We start from the raw sequence: 24,206 nt of genomic DNA on the forward strand, positions 1-24,206 counted from the left end.
TATTCCGGATTAAAGACTTTTGACTGTATAAACTTCTGCCCTCCATGTGACTGCCAATTGCAAATGCTGTTTCAACATGACCAGTTGATATAGATCCATCTGTATATATAAGGGAACATAACTACATCTCTGTCTGCACTCAGCAAAAAGTTATTTACAGATGATCTCATTACTGTTTGTTTGATCATCACGAAGCTGGACTTCTGCATTTTCCCATGGTGGAATTTCAAAATGCTCTACTGCTTTTGCGGGGATACATCAGACAGGAAGAGTTCTTCAATCATAGAGCAAATTCTTAAAGAAGGCACACAGGACTGTCATGCTTTAAATAAAGGGTCATACATCATCAAGCAAACATGGCCAGCATGAGACAACATATTAGCAACTGCAGAAGAAAAAAACTGTTCATACCTCAACTGGAGTGACGGCTCATAAGAGTCAACATATAAGCTCTGGATATGAGATGTTAAAAAAACTCCAGAACAAATCCACAAAGCCTGATGATGAACAGTATCTAGTTTTTAAAAAACTGAAGATCGAGCAGATCCATAAACAATTGAACCATAGTCCAGTCTAGAGCGGACAAGCGAAGTATAGAACAGTACTCTACACCTCAGGCGGTGTTTACGAAGATTTTAAAAATATTTACTATTTCATACACTTCTTCCTCAGGTTTAAGACATGAGAAAGGAAGGTCGGTTTCTGGAGAACATCACCTCTAAAACTTTACTTCAGCTACAACTGGAGTCATTGATATATTAAAATGTAACGCAGACAGGCTGAGGATGCTTTCTAGAGAAGTGCCCGCACAATCTTCTGTTTCAAAAACAAATTTCTTTGTTTGTCTGACCATTCCTGGATTCTGTTCAGAGCAATCTGTAACTGCCTCTACATGTCTCATATCTGCCTCTCAACAACTACTTTGTAGGTTATCAACATATAAAATTGCTAAGACGGTGGGAGGAAGTTCTTTTATTTCAGAGTTTATTTTTAAGTAACACTCAGCATACAACCTTAAGGTATAACCTCTTCTTGTTCAAAAACTTCCGACAAAACACAGCCAATCCTTACTCGGAAAGTTTTAACATTAAAAAAAGTCTGGCTGAAAACTTCTAGGTTGCCATGCAGACCAGCACTGTGAAAATTACAGAGTATACCATATCTCCATGCTTCAATGTAAAAAAACATAGAGACAAGATGATTTCTTCTCTTAAAGGCTTTTCGAATGGATGTTTCCAAAACATATTACCCAAAGTTATCCTTCCTTTTCAAAACCTGCTTTGATAGACTATTATATTATTCTTTTTAAGAAATAGACCAAGTGGCTGTTTACCATTTTGTTAAACACTTTGTATACACAACTAGTAAGTGCAATTGCTCAATAATTTGAGGGATTATTCAGATCTTTCCCCAGCTTAGTTATAAGAATAACAACAGCTCTCCTCCATGCATTAATAAAAGTATGCTCCCTCCCCACCTGACTGTAGAGAGCAAGAAAGACAGTCAATGACTTGTAGAACAGTGCTTCAGCATTTCATAACTCATGTCAACTAGACCCAGAATAGACCTATATGTCTGTAATAAAGTTCTCTTTAGCTCAAGCATCGTAAAATCTTTGTTATAAGATCCGGAGTTGGAAGAGTTAAATGTAATGGGATTTATCTCAAAGTGTAGCTTGATAGAAAAATGTGGGTATATTTCTGCTGGAAGAAATGGCAGCGAATATCTCACCAATAGTTTTCATGACTTCTTCTATGGAGCTAATTATTCGGCCATTTTTTTTCCGGAAAGAAATGGTCATTAGATATTCCACATATTTTTCTAATGCTTTCCCAAACCACTTATCTGGCAGAGGGTGTTATTGATGATGCATGATATCCATGAATCCCTCTAACTCTGCAGTCTTACTTTTCGTGCATTTGCGTTGGCTCTTTTAAAGGCTAAAAAGTTTCACAAAGGTGTATACGAAAAATTCCCCAAACCTTTCTCTGCTTTTTCAGCCCTTCAAGGCAATCATGATTCCATCATGGTTTGGAATATTTTGGCAATTTTCCTAATGTTCTAGAAGTAGATAGTGTAGCTGCCAGAATAATAATGTTAGTAACGGCTTCCATTGCATTGTCTATATGCAAATCTTCTATCATTTCCTCTGCAACAGAAGAAAATATTTCTCAGTCTGCAATATCAAAAGTATAAAATGAAGGAATCTTCGCATGCTATTTACTCCTCCTCGTACAAGGGATACAGAAAAAGGGATAATCGTTGGTTGTAAAGATCATTCCCAACACTAAAAGTACAAAACGGCTATAGAGATGGTGAGTAGATGGCTAGATCAAGAGTGTGAAATGTTCTTGTAGGTTCATGGAAATTGTATCCTGCCCATTATTCAGGAGACAAAAGCAAAGATCTTCAATGCATCTTTACTTCCCTAAAGCAGACTATGGCTGTTAAAATTCCCTATTGTGATAAGTGGTTCAGATAGTTACTTCGCACTCAACTGCAAGATTATCTTTTTGGTGGGGGGAAAAAATCCCTCAAGTTTTGCTTATTGCTTAGTTTCAGTTTGTTGCTTGACTGCCAAGCACACTGATCACAATCTTTGATGTCAAACAAATACTGATGGTAGCCGTGACTGTTCCATGAGACAAGGATGTTAGGTTAGTGCAAAAGCTAATGTTTAGAAAGTTCTAGACTCATCTCTATTTCCATACTATCTGAATCTAATGATTCAGAAATCATGCCATCTGCTAGGGCTTCTATTTTTGTTAATTGTATTTTGAGGGAGAATTTTTTGAATTACTTTTTTTTTTTTTTTTTTTTTTTTTTTTTTTTTTTTTTTGAGGGGGTATCCTATGACTTGGTTTCTCATTTTTCTAGCTGCCTATAGTCTATTGGGTTTTAGTTGGTGGAATATGGATACTAACTGAAGTTTGGGTTGCAAATAATCTACTTGATTTAACAGCACTAGTGAAAGAGATGTTTTGTCAACGTTGTGTCCTTTGAACAAGCCTTCTGGATACAAGATGTTGCTAGTGACTTTTGCAGTTTCGACTTCCTTTTCTAATCTTCATTTTGGGCATGAGCAGGAAAATGCTGTACGCTCACCCCTACAATTTATACACAGTGGTGCAATGTTGAAGTTTTTGAAATTGTGGCCATCCACTGAACATCGTGCACATGTCAGGTTGGCATAGCACAAGATCTTAGAATGACCAAAATGCTGGCACTGGATGGGGTTTGGAATATAAAGTCTTACGTGACAATTAAGATATCGAGCCTTAAAATTCTCAGCCAGATCAAGAAAGTTGAAGGTCAGGATCATGTGTTTGTGTTGATCAATTGACCTTCTTTATGCATCTTGATCTGCCTAACAGCATAGACATTTTAATTGGCAAGCCTGAAACAAACTCTTCTTCAGAAACAAAGAGAAGGTCAATTTCCATGATTACACCACGAGAAAAGTTCAGGGTTTTATGCGGTAAAACATTAACGACAGCTTGCTCAAGTCTGGATACTCATGAAGTACAAAAGCAGACTGAGTGGCCAAAATTGTGTCAATTAACAAATCGCCAGAATGGAGATACTTTACATTCCTTACCTCACCAATAAATGCCTGAATATGTTTTATTACAAATGGAGACATTTCTCAAATTAACTAAAAAGGCTAGATATAATAAGAAAACAGGTGCTATTATTAGATTCACTAACATTTGTAATGGTGTGCACTCTGAGGGTCCACATACTGTCATACTCAGTATCTACCTTCTGAATTTCATTGTTATGTTGTTTTGTCATTGTAATAATACAGGGTTCGTACACATTTCTGCACATGGAAATTAAGTATTTTTAAGGACTTTTAAGGACCATTAATGAAAAAAATTAAGGGCCTATGAACAAATGGGAAGTGAATATATTCAATTAAAAATATTATTCTATACCTGAATTTCACTTTTGTAATACCATTCTAAAAATAAAATAGATTTCTAAGTAGTATGCATTATTATTAAACATGAATTAACTAACATAATTATTAATAAGTTTGAGAATAAAATAAGCTTCATGCAGTTTATCAAGTAGCATAAAATATTTTACACTTATAATAGTTGGACATATTTGAAACAAGATAAGCGACATTTACGTTTTACTAATAGTTAGCTTTATGCTGACTTTTTTTTTTTTTTTTTTTTTTTTTTTTTTAATGTCTGATTTTTGTCATATACTTGGTCAGTCTAGAGGTTTAGCAAATAATAGGGAGATTTTATATCAAACGGCATAGGTTAAAATGAGAAGTGAGATCATAATCAGTATGATTCATAACAAAAGACTGAATGTTGTCCCTCTGCTGCTTGTCTATAGAGAGACCCTCTGATTGGAACAAACTTGAAAGGCCTGATGTAGGCACAGTTGGCAAGTGTTGAAAGTTGATTAGGCTCTGCTTAATACAGTTAATGTCATAGCTTTGCATAGAGTTCCAGGTGTAACCCAGTTAATATACTTTAAGGTTCCAATACGCCATTAAAGCACCAGACGTGATAAGTTGTTTTATATATAAGTCTCGGTAGATGCAAAGAATAAGTTTTACTTGAATTTTTACATTTTTGTGTTTTATGTTGTGACCACAGTGAGTATTAATGAAAGGCAATAACTCGCTTTAATATGTAGAGATTTTTAAGGGTAAGCAGTTAGTTATAAATAATTAAATTAGGTAATTAGATAACCTTAGTCATTATGAATTTACATGGCCACTATTAAATTTTAAATGTGTGTTAAAAAAAGCCCTATTAAAATCAAAATCTAATAAATTCGCAGTTACATACATGTAATTTATGACACTGATTCGTAAACGATATTTGGATACACATACAACACTCAACAAGATATTTATCCGTCATTTAATTTGAAGCCTATAAGGTTATTTCTCCAACCTTCTTGGCGAGCCTTCGTGTAGTGGTCCGGTATTCCAGAGGTCTGCTGTTCAATTCCCAGCGTTATTAATTTTCAATCTTTCCTACTTTCAAAAATACCTAATGTCTCTACAAGGCTTCCCAAACATTTTGGCTAGTTTATATTGATTTCTTTATCTTTAATTATTGATCTTTTTTGACAATAATTAGAAACTTGTCTCAATATGCAAACCAATGTTCTCGCTAGTTTCTGTGTGCTTTATCTCCTAACTTGTCAACCTCTCCACAATGTACCTATGACGGTTTACTTGATCTGGTAAAAGTTAAATAGTCCCAACCCCCACCCCCACCCCCACCTGATAGACGTGAAGCAAATTATCACTATGTCTGAAAGTAACTACAATATCAGACAAAGAACTTAGAACATTAAGGCATGTTCTGATGCTAACAAAGTCAATTACAGCTCATGGTGATGTAATTAAACAAGAACAGTCAAATTCAAACTAAAAACGTGGACAAGTGGTCAAAGATTATACAATTTAATTAAAATTTAATCTGGCTCAGTAACTCTATCATATGAGGAAACAGAAATGGGAAGTTATAGTAAAGGCTGAAATCATAAACAATTGCGTAATTTACATAATAACTGCACATATCTTTGAAGAATAATTTTCTTTATGTATTCGGTTTCTTTCTTCAACGTGTTTCCTTTTAATTTTAGAATTTTGGGATTTAATTAAGGATTTCTGTTATTCTAAAAAACACTAAATGCATTTAGAATGTACAGAAGAGTTAGTTGGTGTGGCAGAATTTTTAGAATTTAGAGCAGGCATTGGAAGTAGAATTTAGATAGGCACTAGGCAGCAGAATTCAGGATACACAGAGATTGCATCAGGTGGGAAAATGCATAGCACCAGCTCTGTGTACAATGCATTTAGACATATTAGATGAATCTTTTAAATTGTATGTTTTCAATTTCTATATTAATAAAAAAATCTCTTTCTATAATGGCTGCCTAAGTGATAAGATTAGAAGCATTTTTGATATTTTCCATGCTTTTGTCTAGAGAAAATAAAAGGAAGATAAACATGTTAAGAAAACGATTCTAGTATCAGGAGTAAAACATTCAAATATTATGTTTCTATTGTTCTTCCAGATGTTCTCCAAAAAGTAAGAAATTCACTTTCTGTAAAATGCATCCATTACGTGCTGATATGTTGATACCATGGAGGCATTTTCCTTTTGTCACATATTTCTCGAATCTTCTAGAATCGTGGGTCTATAGGTCTATAAATCTTGCCTTCAAATCTTTCTAAACTTTCCACGCTGCAATGTCAAAAATACTAAAAATTATCCCAACCAATTCTGTAACAGCAAAAAGCCAGAAATATTTTGAAAAAAATAAAAAGGAAGGAAAAAGTGTAAAATTAATTTTATAGAAAAAACTGATGCATATTCTGAGAATTTTAAATAATTTAAGACAATTACATGGGATAAACGCTTACTATGAAAAAATTAAAAAGAAGACATTTTAACTAATTACATAGCTAATTTTGCTTTTACTAAGAGCTGTTTCGTAAATTATGCTTTATAGCTACATACCTTGTTTATTTTTCAGATTTAAAATATTGTATAATAAGTTGCCAAAATAAAACTTTATAACATGACAGCAAAAAATAAAAATATTTTATTTTAATGTTATTTTTTAAATATAATTCTAATATATTACCACTATTTTAATGAAATTTATCAATGTTATGATAAATTTTATGTCAAATCATAATTAAATGTTATAAAAAATTTTATGTCATGTCATTTTATAATCAATGTTATGTCAAATAAGAACAATTATGAACAATGTTATGATGCTTTAAAAAAAAAAAAAAAAAAAATCGGCGAAAAATTCTCAGATCTCGGAATAAAAAATTTTCTATAGAGACTGATCTTAAAAATCGCCAAAATTTTGACAAGTTGTCAAATTTAGAACTATTTAATAAAAGAATTCACAACCGCAAAAGCGAAAAGTTGTTTAAGAGCTCTTTATTAGAAAAAAATGAATTTTGAAATGCTTATGTTTCACTTCTTGTTTAGAAACTCGAGTATCCCATCATCAGAAATCGAAACAAATTATAACCCATGAACCCATTCAAAAGATAACCATATATGTCAATGAATCGCCAAAAATATTCCTCCAAAATGCTAATTCACACTCAAAATGGCAGTCGTAAAAAGACAGAAATTTCAGATGATTAAAATTAAGGACTTCTACTGATTTGTGGCCAAAATTAAGGACTTTTAAGGACCAAAAACCGATTTCAAAAAAATTAAGGACTCTTAAGGACCGTACAAACCCTGTAATAACATTTACATATGTAAAAGACATATTTGAAGGAAAAAAAGAAAGAAAATCGAGGTTCAACTGCCCACCCACCACAGAGCTCAACAAGGAAACACAGATTACTGTGTTAAGACTAGCCAGTCCTATAACGCAAACTGAATGCTCACAGTCGGCTTTCCCGAAAACATGTATTCCTGCAAGCTTATCCCCAAATCGGCGACACAAATGTTGGACAATTGACACAAGTGAGGACAACTAAGTGCATCCCTAGCTGAAGCAGAGGCCAAAACAGTACCTCGTACCCTCCCCCCCAACTACCAGGACCCTTCCTTTTCAACGTCACGAGTCTCTATTTATGGCAAACACATGGACATTTTCCTTGCCACTTGAAAACTAGAGATGACAGCTGTAAAAGCTTCTCACAACCAGCCCCAACTTCTGAAGAGGAAAACCACAAGGAAAAAAAGTAGTAGCTAAGAGGAGGGGGAAAAGAAGCTAGATCACTGGGGCTCTAGAATCCACCTGTCTTAACAAGAAGATGATCCCCTAAATGGCTAGGATACATCAGGATTGGCACATCTATACTCACAAAAGTGAGTTCTTGAGGGCTATTACATGAATAGAGGACAAAAATTATACTAAACAAACAAAGGACCAAAATCTGTTATTGATTACACTGGTTCTACTAAACTGTTACTAATGTCTACAAAAACTATTAAACAATCTACAAGTATACTTGGGATAAGACTTCACTTGTATCGTTTAAAAAAAAAGGTTTTATTTGTAAGAACAATTAACAGATATTTACTTTTTGCTACTTTCAACAAATGGAATAATTACCTTCCAAGTCCTGCCACACAATGAACAGCTACAAAGCTGTCTGGATCTTCCTTAAATCTCGTGCGCAAAAGTTCGAACCAGTCGTCTACTATTTTTGCAGGAGGTGGAAAACCATCATCAAATGGCCAATCCTATATTAAAGTATTACAAAATTTTAGAAGAACCTCAAATTGAAATATACATCATAACTAATAAAAGTTTCATAAGATTATTCAAAAATAAAATTGATTCTGAAACAGCAAACAGATTACACACACTGCACGTCTCATAATTTTCAAAACTCCTTCTATAGATCATAAACATTATTATATGTAAATAAACTATTGTGAAATATAATCTGAATTTAAGGGTATGTTCAAAATAATGTTCCAGGAAATAATTCCAGAACAGGGATGACTGTGTTCTGAAAGTAGGTGGAATTCCGGATTTTTTACTTTCTCAAATCCAGAATTTCCAGATTTACGAAATCTAGACTCTGTAATCAATAAAAACATACATATTAAAATCTTTTCAAATATTATTTTAGAACAAACATACCATTCAGCGATTACATAAAGTAAAAATTTTTAGATTACATAAGATCAAATTCTTGTGCGAGCAATCTAACTCTGTCTTGCTGTTCATCTTGCACAGAAACAGAAAATCTGATATTGTAAAGTTTTGGGCTGAAGTGTTCAAACTAAAAGAAGATTGGCAACAGAAGTACCCTATATATATAAAAAACATGGATTAACTATTTTAACTTGCTTCCGTGGATCCACTGTTTAAATCCATTTTGGGACTTGTGTGTTAATGGAGAAGGACTGGCTAACTTACGGCGATAATTTGATATAATAAGTTTTTATTTTGGGTGTAAAACATTCGGAAATCGCTTCTGAAACAGCATCAGAGGTTTTTTTTTTTTTTTTTTTTTTTTTTAAACCAGTGTGCTAAAACTGCCCCCATGTGAACTTTGCTAGGTACGACATCAAATGCTGTTTTACTGTACTCCTATTTGAAAGTAAGTCTGACTTTTACAGCACAACTTTTTTCAGGATTTTTGAAATGGAATTGCAATCACTCCTGCAGAAGCCCTCCCCCCCCAAAAAAAAAGCAAGAGAAATATGCTGAAAAGTAAGGTACAATCAGAGTATATTAAATTTTATTAACGTTTTTAACTGTTTTAGAAATAGACATGCTGAAATAATTTTAAAACAACTAGACTTTAGTTCATGTAAGTATTTTTCAGTAATTCAAATGACTGAAAATTTCAATAAAGCCCAATGCACATGTTGTTTGTTGCATTCAAAATTAAGCTGAACATGGTATTAAATTTTGCTGTTTGACACACATTTATTGGAGACCCACTGATGATCTCTAATACTGAGTAAGCTTGGAGCTGGATTAATCATTAAGGAAAATATACATGTGCTTAGGGCATAAAGAAAAATAGGCACAACAAAACTTTCTAATTGCCGCTTTTCTGAATGCAAGAGTACCAAATTCTTTTAGGTGCTTCGGGCCTCCAGAAATCTCAATCCTGCTGTAAGCAAGCTAAACTTTTGCTTCATTTCGACAAATGATCTGGGGAATAATGATCAATAATCTTAATGAATAATCTGGGAAATGATTATCAATGATCTTAATGAATGATCTGGGAAAATTAAAGGTTAGCTCTTGATCTTTAATGACCAAAATGATGAAAAAATACAACCGCTTTAAGAGAACTATCATGATTAGCAATGGCATTAACAAAGGGCCACAGTATGGGTCTGGCAAAAACAAGGAGCTCTTAAAAACCAAGAAAATGCATCTGCAGAAATCCAGCATGATGATGATAATACCAATAGTTGCCAACCTTGAAATCTGATAAAACCAGGAAGTTTTCTTGCTCTGTGGTGACACAGACTTGACAGAATGCCAAATTGATTTAAATTCAGGTTGTTGAGATATTTATAATGTGATTCTGATATAAAACACATCACGGCTGCCGCTCTTAAAACCTGGGAGATTTTTGAGAGAAAACAAGAGGTTATCATGCCATGCAGTGACCTTATATCTAATCACCATATTGATTTTAATTCATTTTAAAATGTGGGGTTCAGGTTACTGAAATATTTGTAACTCAATTTTGATATAAAATATAACAGCATTAAATTGGCTATTCTAAATTTTATGTTCGTTACCAAATTTCATTTTTTAAATTTTTTTTCGTACACTGAGAAAATCCTGAGTAGTGAAGGAAAGCTTTTATTTATAAAAGTACTTTTAACAGCAATGAAAATAAAATTAATAATGTACATAGTATTTATGTGGATAAACTTAGTAATGTACCATATATTGAAGTAAACAAAATTAGAGATATTAACTAATTAAACAATGCTTGAATCTTCATATAAAAATCTGCAAATGTCTATAGCAGATAGATTAAGACATATCAGATGAAACAAAATCTAATAAAGCAGTACACTAGGGAGAAGGAACACCCAGACCTGGCTTCATTTAAGTGCATTATATGGTTAATCGCCCCAATCCCTAGAGGTGATCCAAGGAGGAGTAGCCCTCGTCAACCTAGGGGGACTTATATGTTCACACAGCCTGAGTTTATGCATGTAAAGTCAGAGGTGAATTAATTAGTTAATATCACTACCAAAGAGAAGTAGTCCATCTCCAAGTGTTGGACAAGAAGAGCCAAACCCCCAAAGGACAAGCTGAGCCTGAATCTACCACTGAATAAACAATGATGCTAGCCTGTGAAGACTGATTTTATATCCCCATAGACAAGACTGCCTAAGTATAGATCTTAATTAGTAGTTTTACTGGTTTTACCTGCGTTGACCCCAGGGTAGGGGAAATCTAATAAGACAAAGGCTAATAAAATGTGAACAGGATAAAAAAAATTCAAATTAAATATTATTTAATAAGAAAAATTATTCTAAAAATCACAAGAGACAGAGAAATGGAGGTTGCCTAATTTAAGTTTCATTAATTCAATAAATTTCATTTACTACTAGGAAATTTTTTCCTCAGTAAAGACTAAAAATACCAACTTAAAAACCAACAGATTTGGTGATCTACCTGGAGACTGACAAACGTGAAGAAAAAACCAGGAGAATTGGCAGCTATGCACTAATGCACAAGAAATATATTTTGAATAGTATTAATTATACAACTCCATTATTCCTGATAAGTAAAATCATCCTTGTCCAACCTCTGAAAATTATGAGATACACTGCACAATTAAGGTTGAAAATATTTAAAATTATAATGAATACCAGAACTCGGATTCCTTCTTTTTCCAACAGCTCTGTACTGTAAGTAGCTTCGCAAACTCTGACGACATCCTTTACATTCCTCTTTTTGAGTTCCTAGAAAGATTTTAAGATTATGAATTACGAAATATGAAATATGAATATACCAGCACAACAAGATAACAATACTAACAGCAAGTTCATTTATAATTATTTATCTTATTCTAAGAAATCAAAATTTGTGCTTAACTTGATATTTTTACTATCAACACTGTTTCCAAAAACTGAAATAATTTAACAGCAGCATCTTTTATTAAAGAAGAGGGGGGGACCTAAAAGAAAACATACTGAATCCTAATAATCTTCAGGTAACAGTTTAAATTTAAGGAATATAGCAATAAGCATTTTTGCAATTACTAAAAAAAATTTATAATTAAGATTTTCTGATTATTTTTTCCCTTTGTATATGAAAATCTGTTCTTCATTTATAACATTTCAGAAAATTTAAGATTTATTTTTCTTTCAGTTTTTTTCCTTCTGTAACCAATCTTTTAATATAAACTCTGCTATTAATATAAACTATGTTGGACTAACTCTGGCAACGAGGATGCCCCATGGTGAGTAGCCAGAGAAAGACTTCAGTAAAGGCCAAGTGATGAACCTGTTAGGTTGTATCAGACTCTTGCTCTCTAATATTCTTAAAATTATAAGTGATGTCCAAGTGTAGCTTAAACCTGTTAATAAATTATTGTTACACTATAAAGGACTCTTATGACCCCATCCAACACCCCCCCACACACACACACTTCTGTTTTATTATTTATTACTTGCATTTGTAATTAATGTATAATTTTGTTAATGGAATGATTTTAATATAACAACATACTATTTTTTTTTTTTTTTTTTTCCTTTAACATTTCTTTAAATCTCCAAGAGCCAGGTGAATACAAAATACAAATCAATAATCACCGTTAGTGACTTTTTTTAAGATAATCAGGAACAAATGGATGCCTATCTTTAGATATGCTTCATTTTATTTACCACGATCAATCAAATATGTACAAGCCTCTCCCCCATTTTTAACAAAAGTTATCTTGAAGGACAATCTAAATTTCTGGGGGGGGGTGGAATTACACAGTTTCCTCATTTTATGATACATTTTCCTCAATGTTTTGGTAATTTTTTCTTTCTTTTCCTGTAAAATGAATTTAAACAGTTATCTAACCAGCTACACACAAATGTTTCCACTTGATCATCGATCCAACAAATCATTTGACACCAACTGCTTCTATGAGGAGTTCGAAAATGTGAAATCCAGTACCCAAAATATTTGGCCAACACATTTCCTGCAGACCAGTCATGTTTCGGTCTTAACAGGGTTTCCTCCACCTTTCCTCCTCCACTCCATAGACTCTAGGGCAGGGGTGGCCAAACTACATGATGACAAGAGCCGCACAGTAGATTTCATGAATGCTCGAGAGCCACAAATCCATATTTATAATGTTTAAAAAATAATAAGACGTTTTTGAGGGAAAGTTTTGTAGTAAATTAATAAGAATTTGCATTTTATATGTGATTAACATGTTTAAATGATTAACGTGGTTACATATAAATGTAAAAAGACCTTTTTTGTTGTTGCCATGTATTCAGAAAAGTACACCTAAATAAGGTATAAATTTGAAAAAATTGTACAGTCAAAAATCTTTAATCCGGATTCATCAGGACTTCGGCGATTCCGGATTATTGGTTTTTCTGGATTAAAGATCATCAGTTTAAATCTGGTAAGATGGCATGCAGAAATTATAAACTTAAAAATATGAAACCGTAATTTATGAAACAAGGAGCAATTATGATCTAAAGGGTATCAAAATTTACAAAAAAAAAAAAAAAAAAAAAAAAAAAAAAAGCTTAATATTTATTGGTTTACTTTATTAAACATTTCTTTCAATGCGTGCATGTGTAAAGCATACATTACGCATAGTCGAAATTAGAAAATTGCAACCAGAAAACTATTTGATGTGTATTCGTGATATTTATAATGACGAGGAATTTGATTTAAATCATATCAAAGGTGGATTACATCGAGATGAAATACTACATTTAGTAAGGAATTATAAGCCGAATAAAGTAAAAACATCTGCCCTTTGAAAATAAGGATAGTGATGACAGATCAATTCCCAGTTTATTGCGCGCCGCAACATCACCCCCCCCCTGCCCACAGAGCAGCGTGAAATTGATATACAGGTTTCGGAATGGTTAGACAAACAAAGGATATGCCTTTATCCATTTTTTGCAGCAATTTCACTTTTTGTTTGATGGACACTGAAACATGCTTTCGCTTCGTAGATCCTTTGGCAGCTCCAGAATCGGAAATTCTTTTTGACATAATCAAAAGTTCAAGCTTACTTTTATAAAATTGCTCTAACAGTCTGCAAAAAATAATAAGCCGAATCCAATTAGAAGATTAAGGAATAACGCAATTCTGCAACATTAACTGAAATACAGTCAAAGTCCGGACTTGTCGGGACTTCGGCGATTCCGGATTATCGATTTTTCCAGATTATAGATCATCAGTTTAAATCTGGTAAGATGGGAAGCAGAAATTATAAAATTAAAAATATGAAACCGTAATTTATGAAATAAAGAACAATTATGATCTAAAGGGTATCAAAATTTATAAAAAAAAAAGCTTAATATTTATTTGTTTACTTTATTAAACATTTCTTTCAATGTAAGTTGTTTAAGTTGCTTTGTTTTATGTGCTAATACTTTCTCTTTAATTCTATATAAACAGACATAATTTCTTGTTCATTTACAAAGTTCCGTTGTTAAAGTCCTGTAATTGCTGTGCCGAGAATACCGACAAACTTGTCAATCGAAATTTTTTCGTTTTCACTAACCTCTCTGTCACTTTCTTCATGCCTTTATCCATTTTTTGCAGCGATTCCACTTTTTGTTTGATGGATATCGAAACATACTTTCGCTTTGTAGATCCTTTGGCAGCTCCAGAATCGGAAATTCTTTTTGACATAATCAAAAGTTCAAGCTTACTTTTATAAAATTGCTCTAACAGTCTGCAAAAAATAATAAGCCGAATCCAATTAGAAGATTAAGGAATAACACAATTCTGCAACATTAACTGAAATACAGTCAAAAGTCGTTAATCCGGACTTGTCAGGACTTCGGCGATTTCGGATTATCGATTTTTCCAGATTATAGATCATCAGTTTAAATCTGGTAAGATGGCATGCAGAAATTATAAAATTAAAAATATAAAACCGTAATTTATGAAATAAAGAACAATTATGATCTAAAGGGTATCAAAATTTACAAAAAATAGCTTAATATTTATTTGTTTACTTTATTAAACATTTCTTTCAATGTAAGTGGTTTAAGTTGCTTTGTTTTATGTGCTAATACCTTCTCTTTAATTCTATATAAACAGACATAATTTCTTGTTCATTTACAAAGTTCCGTTGTTCAAGTCCTGTAATTGCTGTGCCGAGAATACCGACTAACTTGTCAATCGAAATTTTTTCGTTTTCACTAACCTCTCTGTCACTTTCTTCATGCCTTTATCCATTTTTTGCAGCAATTCCACTTTTTGTTTGATGGATATCGAAACATACTTTCGCTTTGTAGATCCTTTGGGAGCTCCAGCATCAGAAATTCTATTTGACATAATCGAAATTCAAGCTTACTTTTACAAAATTGCTCTAACAGTCTGCAAAAATAAATAAGCCGGATCCAATTCGAAGATTAAGGAACAACACAATCTGCAAAATTAACTGAAATAGATAATTTTAGCTTATACCATCCGTTATACATTAAACGCGCATGCGCACATGCACATGTGCAGCCGTAAAGCATATGCGCAAGTTGACGCATGCGCAGAAAGTTTGTAGCTTTGAGGTCCCGATTATAGATTATTCCGGATTATGGGTGTCCGAATTAACGACTTTTGACTGTACTAGATTTTAGATAATTTTAGATTAGCTTATACCGTCCGTTATATATTAAACACGCATGCGTAAAGGTATTATGCGCATCTCTGCGCATACGTAACCACATTATGTGTTTGCGCATGCGCAGAAAGTTTGTAGCTTTGAGGTCCGTATTATTAGATCATTCTGGATTATGGATGTCTGGATTAAAGACTTTTGACTGTACTATGCAGTTGAGCATTCTTCTTTCAGACAGAAAAAGCAAACATTTTCTTGTGTTTCCTTTATCTTCCTTCTTATATAATTGTTGTTTGAATTTAGCAGATGTAAGCTAAAATCTGAAGAATATGTATTGGTATTTAAGAATACAGTTATGTAAAACATTTTTCATTTGAGTGAATTATAATTAATTAAAAAAAAAGACTGTTTTCTTCACTAACTCAAAAAAGTTTTTTAGAAAAATAAATGAAATGAAAGTGAACACGCATTGCAGATAAACTTTTATTCGAGAAAGAAATATTATTTCATAAAAAGCTTTGAAAAAAGGTAAACAAAAGTGAAGGGGGGGCAAAGAGGTAAAAAAAAATTCAAAAAATCTTTTGCATAAAATTTAATAATTATGTTTTTTCATGCAGGGTCAGCATACCGAGACCAAATCTATCCTTAAATAATTGAATTAATTCATTACATGCGAAATGGATTAAAGTTGCCTTTTGATTCTTCTACAGACATTCAAATCCTCAGATCTCAGAAAGTTTCAGAAAGATTTTAAACTCCAAACATAGAATCTTAGAGCCTTTTCTGTCATTCAAATATTTTGAATCCTATCCTTAGAAATTGTTAAACATTTAACCCAAAAAATTAAATGCGACTGCAATGGTATCTGAACCATGAGCACCAATAATGATGGCTCTGAGTGTTACATTATTTCAGTGTAGCATCCAGCAATATCTGCCAACATTTTTATATAACCATTACATCAGTGCATTGCTGAAAATAATTCTGAGCATATATGACTTATTGCTAATAAATCTAGTGCTTCATGCCACGATGCATGAATATTTTGTAGGCCACGTATTTCAATTGTCTACATGTTGAACTCTTCAGCCATAGCTGTTGAAGTTTGAGCTAATTTCAAATGCAAGGGAAATCGAAACTAATATTACAAAAAGAAACCCGTTCAAATTCGTTAAAGTTGTTATACCTGTAACTACTATAATGAATTTGTTTCACAAATGCAGATATAAAATGACTGTTTAATTCTCCAAATTTCTATGGACATGGTAAACGTCTACACGATAGTTTAGTTCCCTAGTTCTTCCTACACATATGTACAGATTGTTTTCCTTACACATATGTACAGTATCAAATGACTTATCGTTTTGTCTTAAATTTCTAGATAAAGTAACTCCAACTTTGAGGAAAGAATAAAATAAAATGTTTTTATTTTTATCTTTAGCCTAATGGTTACACAATCTGTATATAGAAAAAAAAAATCCGAAATGGAGTTTGAAATGAATTTTTGAAATCAGATCTGTAGGCATATGAGGGTACTATGATTGTAGGAAATGAAAGATCAGACTTAATCTAGCAAAGTTTCACATTACATAGCTTGAAAATTGTATTGATCAGGCAGTGGATCGTAGTACAGTACAAAGTCTTTAATCCAGACTCGTCGGTTCCGGATTAAGGGTTTTCCCCAGATTATAGATCATCAATTTAAATCTGGTAAGATAACATGCAGAAATTATACAATTAAAAGTATGAAACCGTAATTTATGAAATAAAAAGCAATTATGATCTAAAGGGTATCAAAATTTACAAAGAAAAAAGCTTTATATTTATTTGTTTACTTTATTAAACATTTCTTTCAATGTAAGCTGTTTAAGTTGCTTCGTTTTTTTGTGCTAATACTTTCTCTTTAATTCTCTCTTCTATGGATCTTATCTTTACAGCTGGCATTATTTACAAAGAGTTCTAACCAGTATCCTGAAAATTATAACCATTTAAACATTTGCTTGGTTTTAAAAGAAATCAAAGATGTACTTCTAGTACATCGTCACACGAGGCGAAAGTTCAAAATGTGAGTTCATGAGTATGTAAAATAAGAACGAAAGTTGTTCTCCGTCTTGTGCTACCCTGCCGTGGAGGCAGTCAGAGGAAAAGTCATGTTATCTTGAAAAGGCACCTAATTGATCGAAATCAGTAAAGTTCATTAAAGGTTCTTAATTTAACGATAAAAACACGTAAACATAATATGTAATAAATTTATGTATATTCCTTTAAGAAATATCTCTTCTATAAGCAGTCTCTCTCTATAAACATTATCTCTTCTCTTTACAGACATGCATAGCGGATGTGTGCATTAAACATATTATGCGCGTGCGTAAACGCATAATGCATTTTATAACACGTGATGTGATGGCATAATCTGTTTACGCATGTGCATAAAGTTTGTAGCTTTCAGGTCCGGATTATAGATCATTCCAGATTATGGACGTCTGTATTAGAGACTTTGTACTGTATTACGGCATTCCTATGGGTTACAGAGCTTTCATGAAGAACATTTCAGACATGTATGATTATCAAAGATTAAGAAGAAGAGAAAAATATCAACATATTAAAGAAGTATAATGTTGGTACCAGAGCCGGGATAACCAGTGCTACATCACTGAGAGGGAGAACTAAGGGATGAAAAATTTTAGAAGTATCGGGGGCAAAAAGAGTCTATATCCTAGTGCGATATTTGTGACGATAAAAAAGAAGTTCATCAAACGAAGAACGAGAAACTAGCACAAGGCTAAAGCAATTTCATCTGCATGCCGTATTTTGACAGAAGTTTTGTAGAAGAGAGATCTTTGTATCCAGGCAATCCTTCATTGCTTGATGTAACGTGATGATGAAGTTGAAAGATCTGTATCTCGGATGATAGCAATTGAGAAAACATGAATTGAAAACTTTGAGCAACATTAAAATCGTTGTCAAACAATTGGTTCTCCCCAAGATCTCAATAATTTTAGCATGCTCAAACATTTATGAAACGAATTATGATTTCTCCCAAGAATTACCAATTAATTATATTACAGAAGGTAGTTTCACAAAAAAAAAAAAAAAATGTGTAAACTGCAGCATATTACTCTGAGGTGTTGCGAAATATGTGAAGAAACTGCATAAAAATGGTTCCACTTGCTTAGGGATGTGGAATTAATTTTGAAGGACACCTGCTCATGAGAAAAAGGGGCAAGTCTCCTAACCAAATACGAACGGGAAAGTTTAATTTACAATCCTAAAATCCTCAAATTTTGAATTCCTCTCCAAATTGGAAGAGCCATACGTGGACAGTGATTTTCTTCCTCCTTGAAAGAGGTTTCTTCAGTTACCCAAGTCATTTAAGAACTGAATCAATGCAGTATTCTACAAAGAATAGCAACTGTTGTAAAGCAAGGGGATCACATAAAAAGAATGTAAGCAGAAATTGACTGAAATAAAATTAAACCGAAGGAAAAAAAAATTAGAGAGGATTACTTTTTAAGTTACCTCGTATTTGTACATTTTAGGCTTTTTTATGGCCATTATCTGCTCTAAAAGTAAGAAGCCATGATAGCAATTGGCAGAAATGGAATTTTTTCCAATTTTGTTCATTACTCTGATGATAATTCTATGGCGTGCAATTTTAAATCAATTAAATTATTACACAAATAAAAAATTAAATTAGCGATTAATAAAGGAGCATGTCATTGCATGGTTTTTATTTGAAAAAGCAATTATATTAAAAAAAAAAAAAAAAACTGTTTGTTGCAAACAAAACGCATTTCAGAGAGCAAAGGGTAGCAAGTAGCTCACAAGCCACAGTTTGGCCATGTCTGCTCTAGGGTGTAATGATGGACCATGTCTCATTATAAGTGAAGATTTTAAGCAAAAGAGCTTCTCCTTTTTCTAGAAAATGAGCTTGAAAAGACTATGAAATGAGAACTAAGAAATAAGAACTGTCTTAACATTTCACAATGGGGATAAGCTTAATTATAATTAACACATTCCCAGTTTTCCTTAAATTCGTTGTACTGTAACCCCATGGTACAATTAGTGCCACCTAGCGGGCACCGGAAGAAACACCACCCAAAAAAGATAATAGCCTTCAGTTGGTGCACTGGAGTCATAAACTAAGCATGCTGTTTCCCGAGAATTACTTTGTAACTTAAATGTATAACATCCTATAATGTTTTATCTTAATTGTTTTGTTAATTAAAGCTAATTAAAAAGGCCAGGTGAGTGTCTTGTTTATGAATGTTTTGGATATAGTTGGCCACTCAAAGTGCAGCTCGAATGATTTATCCAGTTAAGAAAAAAACCATGTTTAGTTTAAGACTCCAGTACACTGACTCGCATTTCTTTTCAGGTTTTAGGTACTACTTCCACCAGCGAAGATAACAGATAAGACATTTTCACTTAATAAGCAGATAACAGATTCTCACTTAATAAGCAATATAAAATTCTAATTAGAACACCGTTAATACTTTAATAATATGGAATGGAATGTGTCTTTAAAAACGAAACAGAATCATATATAAAGTATAAGCTCTAGGTGTTTCCTTTTAGATATGTTGCACTTTAAGAATTTATATTGCCTTATATTGTTTTAAATAATTGACTTCTATTTGAATTTCCTGTGTTTTAATTTCTAATTGAAGATTAATTTTGATTTCACTGGAAGTCAACACAAGTTAAATTTTATTTTGGTTCTGAACGAAAATTGTTTATGTGGCAAAATGTTATTTTTATTCTGATTGATATATATTTCCGAGGTACATAATTCTTTTAGGATTTTATAATTGTATTGCTATCAATGAATAAGTTGTGAGTTTTGTTTTATTTTATTTTATGAATAATATTAACAGATATTTTCTTTTCCTCTTTGAGAACAGAAATGATTAAAAAGTGAAAAGAGTTTTATCTAGTATATCATTTAAACTGTGGCACTAATGTTTTGTTTTTATGCAATAAGAATACTTGTTTTGAATTAATATTTTAGTTGCCGTTATTCTGAAAAGGCATTCTAAAACTTGCTGCATTTTCAAATTGTGTGTTACAAATTTTTAAATTATTATTTTTTCATAATATTTGAGAACAATTTATATATCTAATTGTGTTTTTCAAAGAGAACTTAAGTTGAAATTAATTTCTTACAGCATTTAGGATTTTGTAGACATCACATGCATAACTAATAGAAGATTTAACAAAATTCTATTTTGGAATTTTATGTTTACTAAACTTATGCATTTTATTGTCCATTGGCAAGTGTACCAATCTTTGTAAAATATTAGTTTTGTTTTTGAAGTAATCTCAGATTAATGATTTTGGTCGATGTTGTGTTTCAAATATTATATAATTGTTAAGGGTAATTAAGAAACTCAAAATTTGTAAACATATAATTTTTCTTCAAACATTGAATTTTTCAATGGACATTGAAAGTATGATAAAATGCATTTTTATGACTAACCAGAAAAAGATCTGCAAGTGTTAGCCACAGAAATGGGTCTGCCCATCTCGGATAATTTGAAAGTGATTCAACTCAAAGAGCTAATTACACACGTAAAAAAAAATTCCATAAATTTCCAATTAAGCTAAAGTTTTGAAACATCCACTTGAATGAATCTTCGAAGTGACGAAGGTAAACATCTACATACAAAACGGCATACTCAATTAAATCACTTACTGCAAAAATACAAGAGAACTGCTTCGAACCAGGGGGAGATCCAACCCCATGTAGTGAAGGTTTAAAGTGAATCATCCTGATTCTGTATTGTTGAATGAATCATCATGATTCAATGAAGGTTTGATGAGAATCATCCTGATTCTGTGCCGTTGAATGAATCATCCCGATTCAATGAAGTTTGAAAAGAGCCATCCTGATTCCGTGAAGTTTTGAGCGAATCATCCCGATTCTATGCTGTGTGATGAATCATCCCGATTTAATGAAGTTTGAAGTGAATCATCCCGATTCAGGAAGTTGAGAGTGAACCATCATGATTCAATGAAATATGAGGAAAATCATCCTGATTGTATGCTGTGTGATCAATCATCCCGATTCAATGAAGTATGAAGAGAATCATCCTGATTCTATGAAGAGAATCATCCTGTGCTGTGTGATGAATCATCCCGATTCAATGAAGTTTGAATGAATCATCCTGATTCCGTGAAGTTTGAAAAGAATCATCCTGATTCTATGAAGCTTGAAGGGAATCATCCAGATTCTATGTTGCAGATGAATCATGCTGATTTAATGAAGAGTATGAAAAGCACAAAAATATATTATGCTCATCAACGTCTTACAAACCAGGTAATAAGAGTATAGGAGACGAGGCAGACCAAATCATCATATTTCTGGCTCTTCCACAAGACGTCGTACGAGCCAGAGGGGGGGGGGGAGTCTGTAAGCCCACGGCACAGTGAGTGCTACGTAGCAGCTGCCAGAAGAAACACCGGTCAAAAAAGATAATAGCCTTCAGTCGGTGCACTGGAGTCATGAACTAAGCATGCTGTTTCCCCGAGGTGTAATTGTAATGTTTTATTTTTGTGTTTTGTTAATTAAAGCTAATTAAAAAGGCCAGGTGAGGCTTTTGTTTGTGATAGTTTTGGTTATAGAACCAAAATTTCACTCCAAAATTCTCAACCATGAAAGATATCTTTCCGTTGGGCTTGCAATCTGCAGTAAATTTTGCCTAGTTTCGTGTTTTTATGTGTAAGGAACTTCATAAATTTGCATTGCTCAATAGATAAGTGCGTTCTTCCCGCTCATCATGAATGCTATTAAATGAAGCACATTAGAAGATGGATGGTTTATTTCCCTTATTTTGGGCAATCCAACCTAACAACCTCAATTGTCCAATGACACAAAAATACTTTTCCTGACACTCAGCCAATTAAGGCTTATTCAGATTTAATCATTTTTCTCTTGCAATTTTATCTTTTAAGATTTACACTAAATTCAACCTTAAACTGACAATGATTTAAAAAAAAAAATTTTGAAGCAGGCAAGCAGAAAGATCTCTGTTTTTGAGGTAAAAAGTTCAGCAAATGCAGAATCTCTGGGTGAATTTTGCTTAAATTTTTCAATTTTCAAATTCATATCCTCCCTTTCCATTAACGAATATTTAGTAGTTTATCTAACAGTATGTAAATCCATTTACAATGTGGAGAACATTTATTTCATAACACTAAATTATGGTTGGATTCACCTGCATTCGTTTTCTTAGCTACGGATGATACAAGGGGCTAAAAAAAGTACTTCCTGATTATAGCGGCACCCAAGATTGAATCGATAATCAACCGAGATATCTTGCTGAAATCTCAGTGTTCTTATACCTTGTTACATGTTATATCTCGGTTTATCACGGATTAAATTTTGGGGGGCCGCCGTAATAAGGAAGTACCAAAACTATTTTACAGAACTTGAATTGCTCATAATCAGCTACTGATAAAAGCTCAAACATTTGCTTCTGTCCCACTGTTTCAATATAAAAAATAATTATAAAAAAACATCACATGACAAAACCTTAGGAGGAAGGGGGAGAGAAAATGTCCCAACATGTAGTCATTAAAAACATTTTTTTTATTGAAATAAATTTCAAATGAGTTTTACTGAAAAATTAATTGATAAAATGGGTCATTACCTAAAACCAGAAAAGCAATAAAAATATTTTATATGTACTTATAATTGGCATGTGAAAAGTTTTAAGGAATCTTTCAAAATATCTAAATTCTACTGAAAATAGAATACTGTCACAACCTTCTTTGTTTCATTAATAATAAAATAAACAAAAAACAAAAAAAAAAAAAAAAAAAAAAAAAAAACTTCACAGATAGGAGCTTAGATCAGATTTATGATCTTGTCGACATTATCTTTTTTGAAGCACAAAATACAAGATGAATACTCTTTTTCTGTATTCCCTTTTCCTGTATTTTTCTACAGCAAGATATACTCAGGAAGTAAAATTAAAAAACAAATACATTTTTTCCTATTTTGTTATTAAAATAATACTTCAGATTATTTTTTAAACACTGAAAACAGAAAAAATTAATGTTGCAGAAAATTACTTGTATAAAAAAAATCAATAAACAATTGACATATAATTTGTTTCAATATTTCCAATCAGGAAAACATTTAATATAAATTATTTAAATTTACTATTTTCAAATTTTTAATTTAACTCATTTAGTTGAATTACTACTGGAATGGAAATGACTGTTAAAATGAGTCATTTCAGGAAATAAATAGTACATTATTTATTGTTAGATATGTTTAGGAACACATCTGACTTCTTTTAATGTTTAAAAGGTTAAGAACAAATCAGCAATTAAAAGTTTAAAATAATTACATAATGACATTCTAAAATAACTTTTATCAATCTTAGTTTCCTAGAAAAGTCTAACATTTTAAGAAATCTTCATTCATTCAGTAGAAAAAAATGATAAGCTAATCACATACAAATGTATTTTGGGATTACTTATGTTTAATTTCAAATTTCATTTTATTAATTTACCAAATTTTACTAATTATCATAATTTACATTGATTTAGCTGCCTTTTCTATCTGCCAATAAAATGCGTACATTACTGAAGCAGCTATTGATAAAACATGCTTTAGTAAACTAAATACAAAAAATACTATGCCTTCATATACAAAACTTGCAGAATGTTAGAAAAATTTATGCACTTGAATCAATTTTCAACCACACAAAATTAAACATTTTATAAAATTTAGGGGGAAAATGCTTGTTTTGATGACTGCAAGTTCATTCCTGCATAAAACTACACTAATTTAATTCATACCTGGCTCTGAAGAAAATCATGAATGTCTCCATAGTTTTTGTACATAAAAAGAACAACTTTTTGCATTTAACTTTTTAAAGCATGTTTATTAATAATTATAAAAGTCTTCTCTCCACAATCC

General features: G+C 32.2%; 1 protein-coding gene across 2 annotated transcripts in view; it reads right to left on the reverse strand.

Annotated features, from left to right (window-relative positions):
• Nucleotides 1–24,206, reverse strand: part of LOC118201257 (protein tyrosine phosphatase type IVA 1-like) — a 78,859-nt gene that overhangs the window by 15,001 nt on the left and 39,652 nt on the right. For both annotated transcript variants that reach the window (XM_085819709.1, XM_085819708.1), the window contains exons 3-4: nucleotides 11,337–11,429; nucleotides 8,083–8,213 (exon numbers count right to left, since the gene is read on the reverse strand). In XM_085819709.1, the coding sequence (XP_085675835.1) occupies nucleotides 8,083–8,213; nucleotides 11,337–11,429 (224 nt within the window). The remainder of the gene's footprint in view (nucleotides 1–8,082; nucleotides 8,214–11,336; nucleotides 11,430–24,206) is intronic.

Source organism: Stegodyphus dumicola, chromosome 1, assembly GCF_044657685.1.
Source record: "Stegodyphus dumicola isolate Sdum_Otavi_A_Nest chromosome 1, ASM4465768v1".
Taxonomy (NCBI): domain Eukaryota; kingdom Metazoa; phylum Arthropoda; class Arachnida; order Araneae; family Eresidae; genus Stegodyphus; species Stegodyphus dumicola.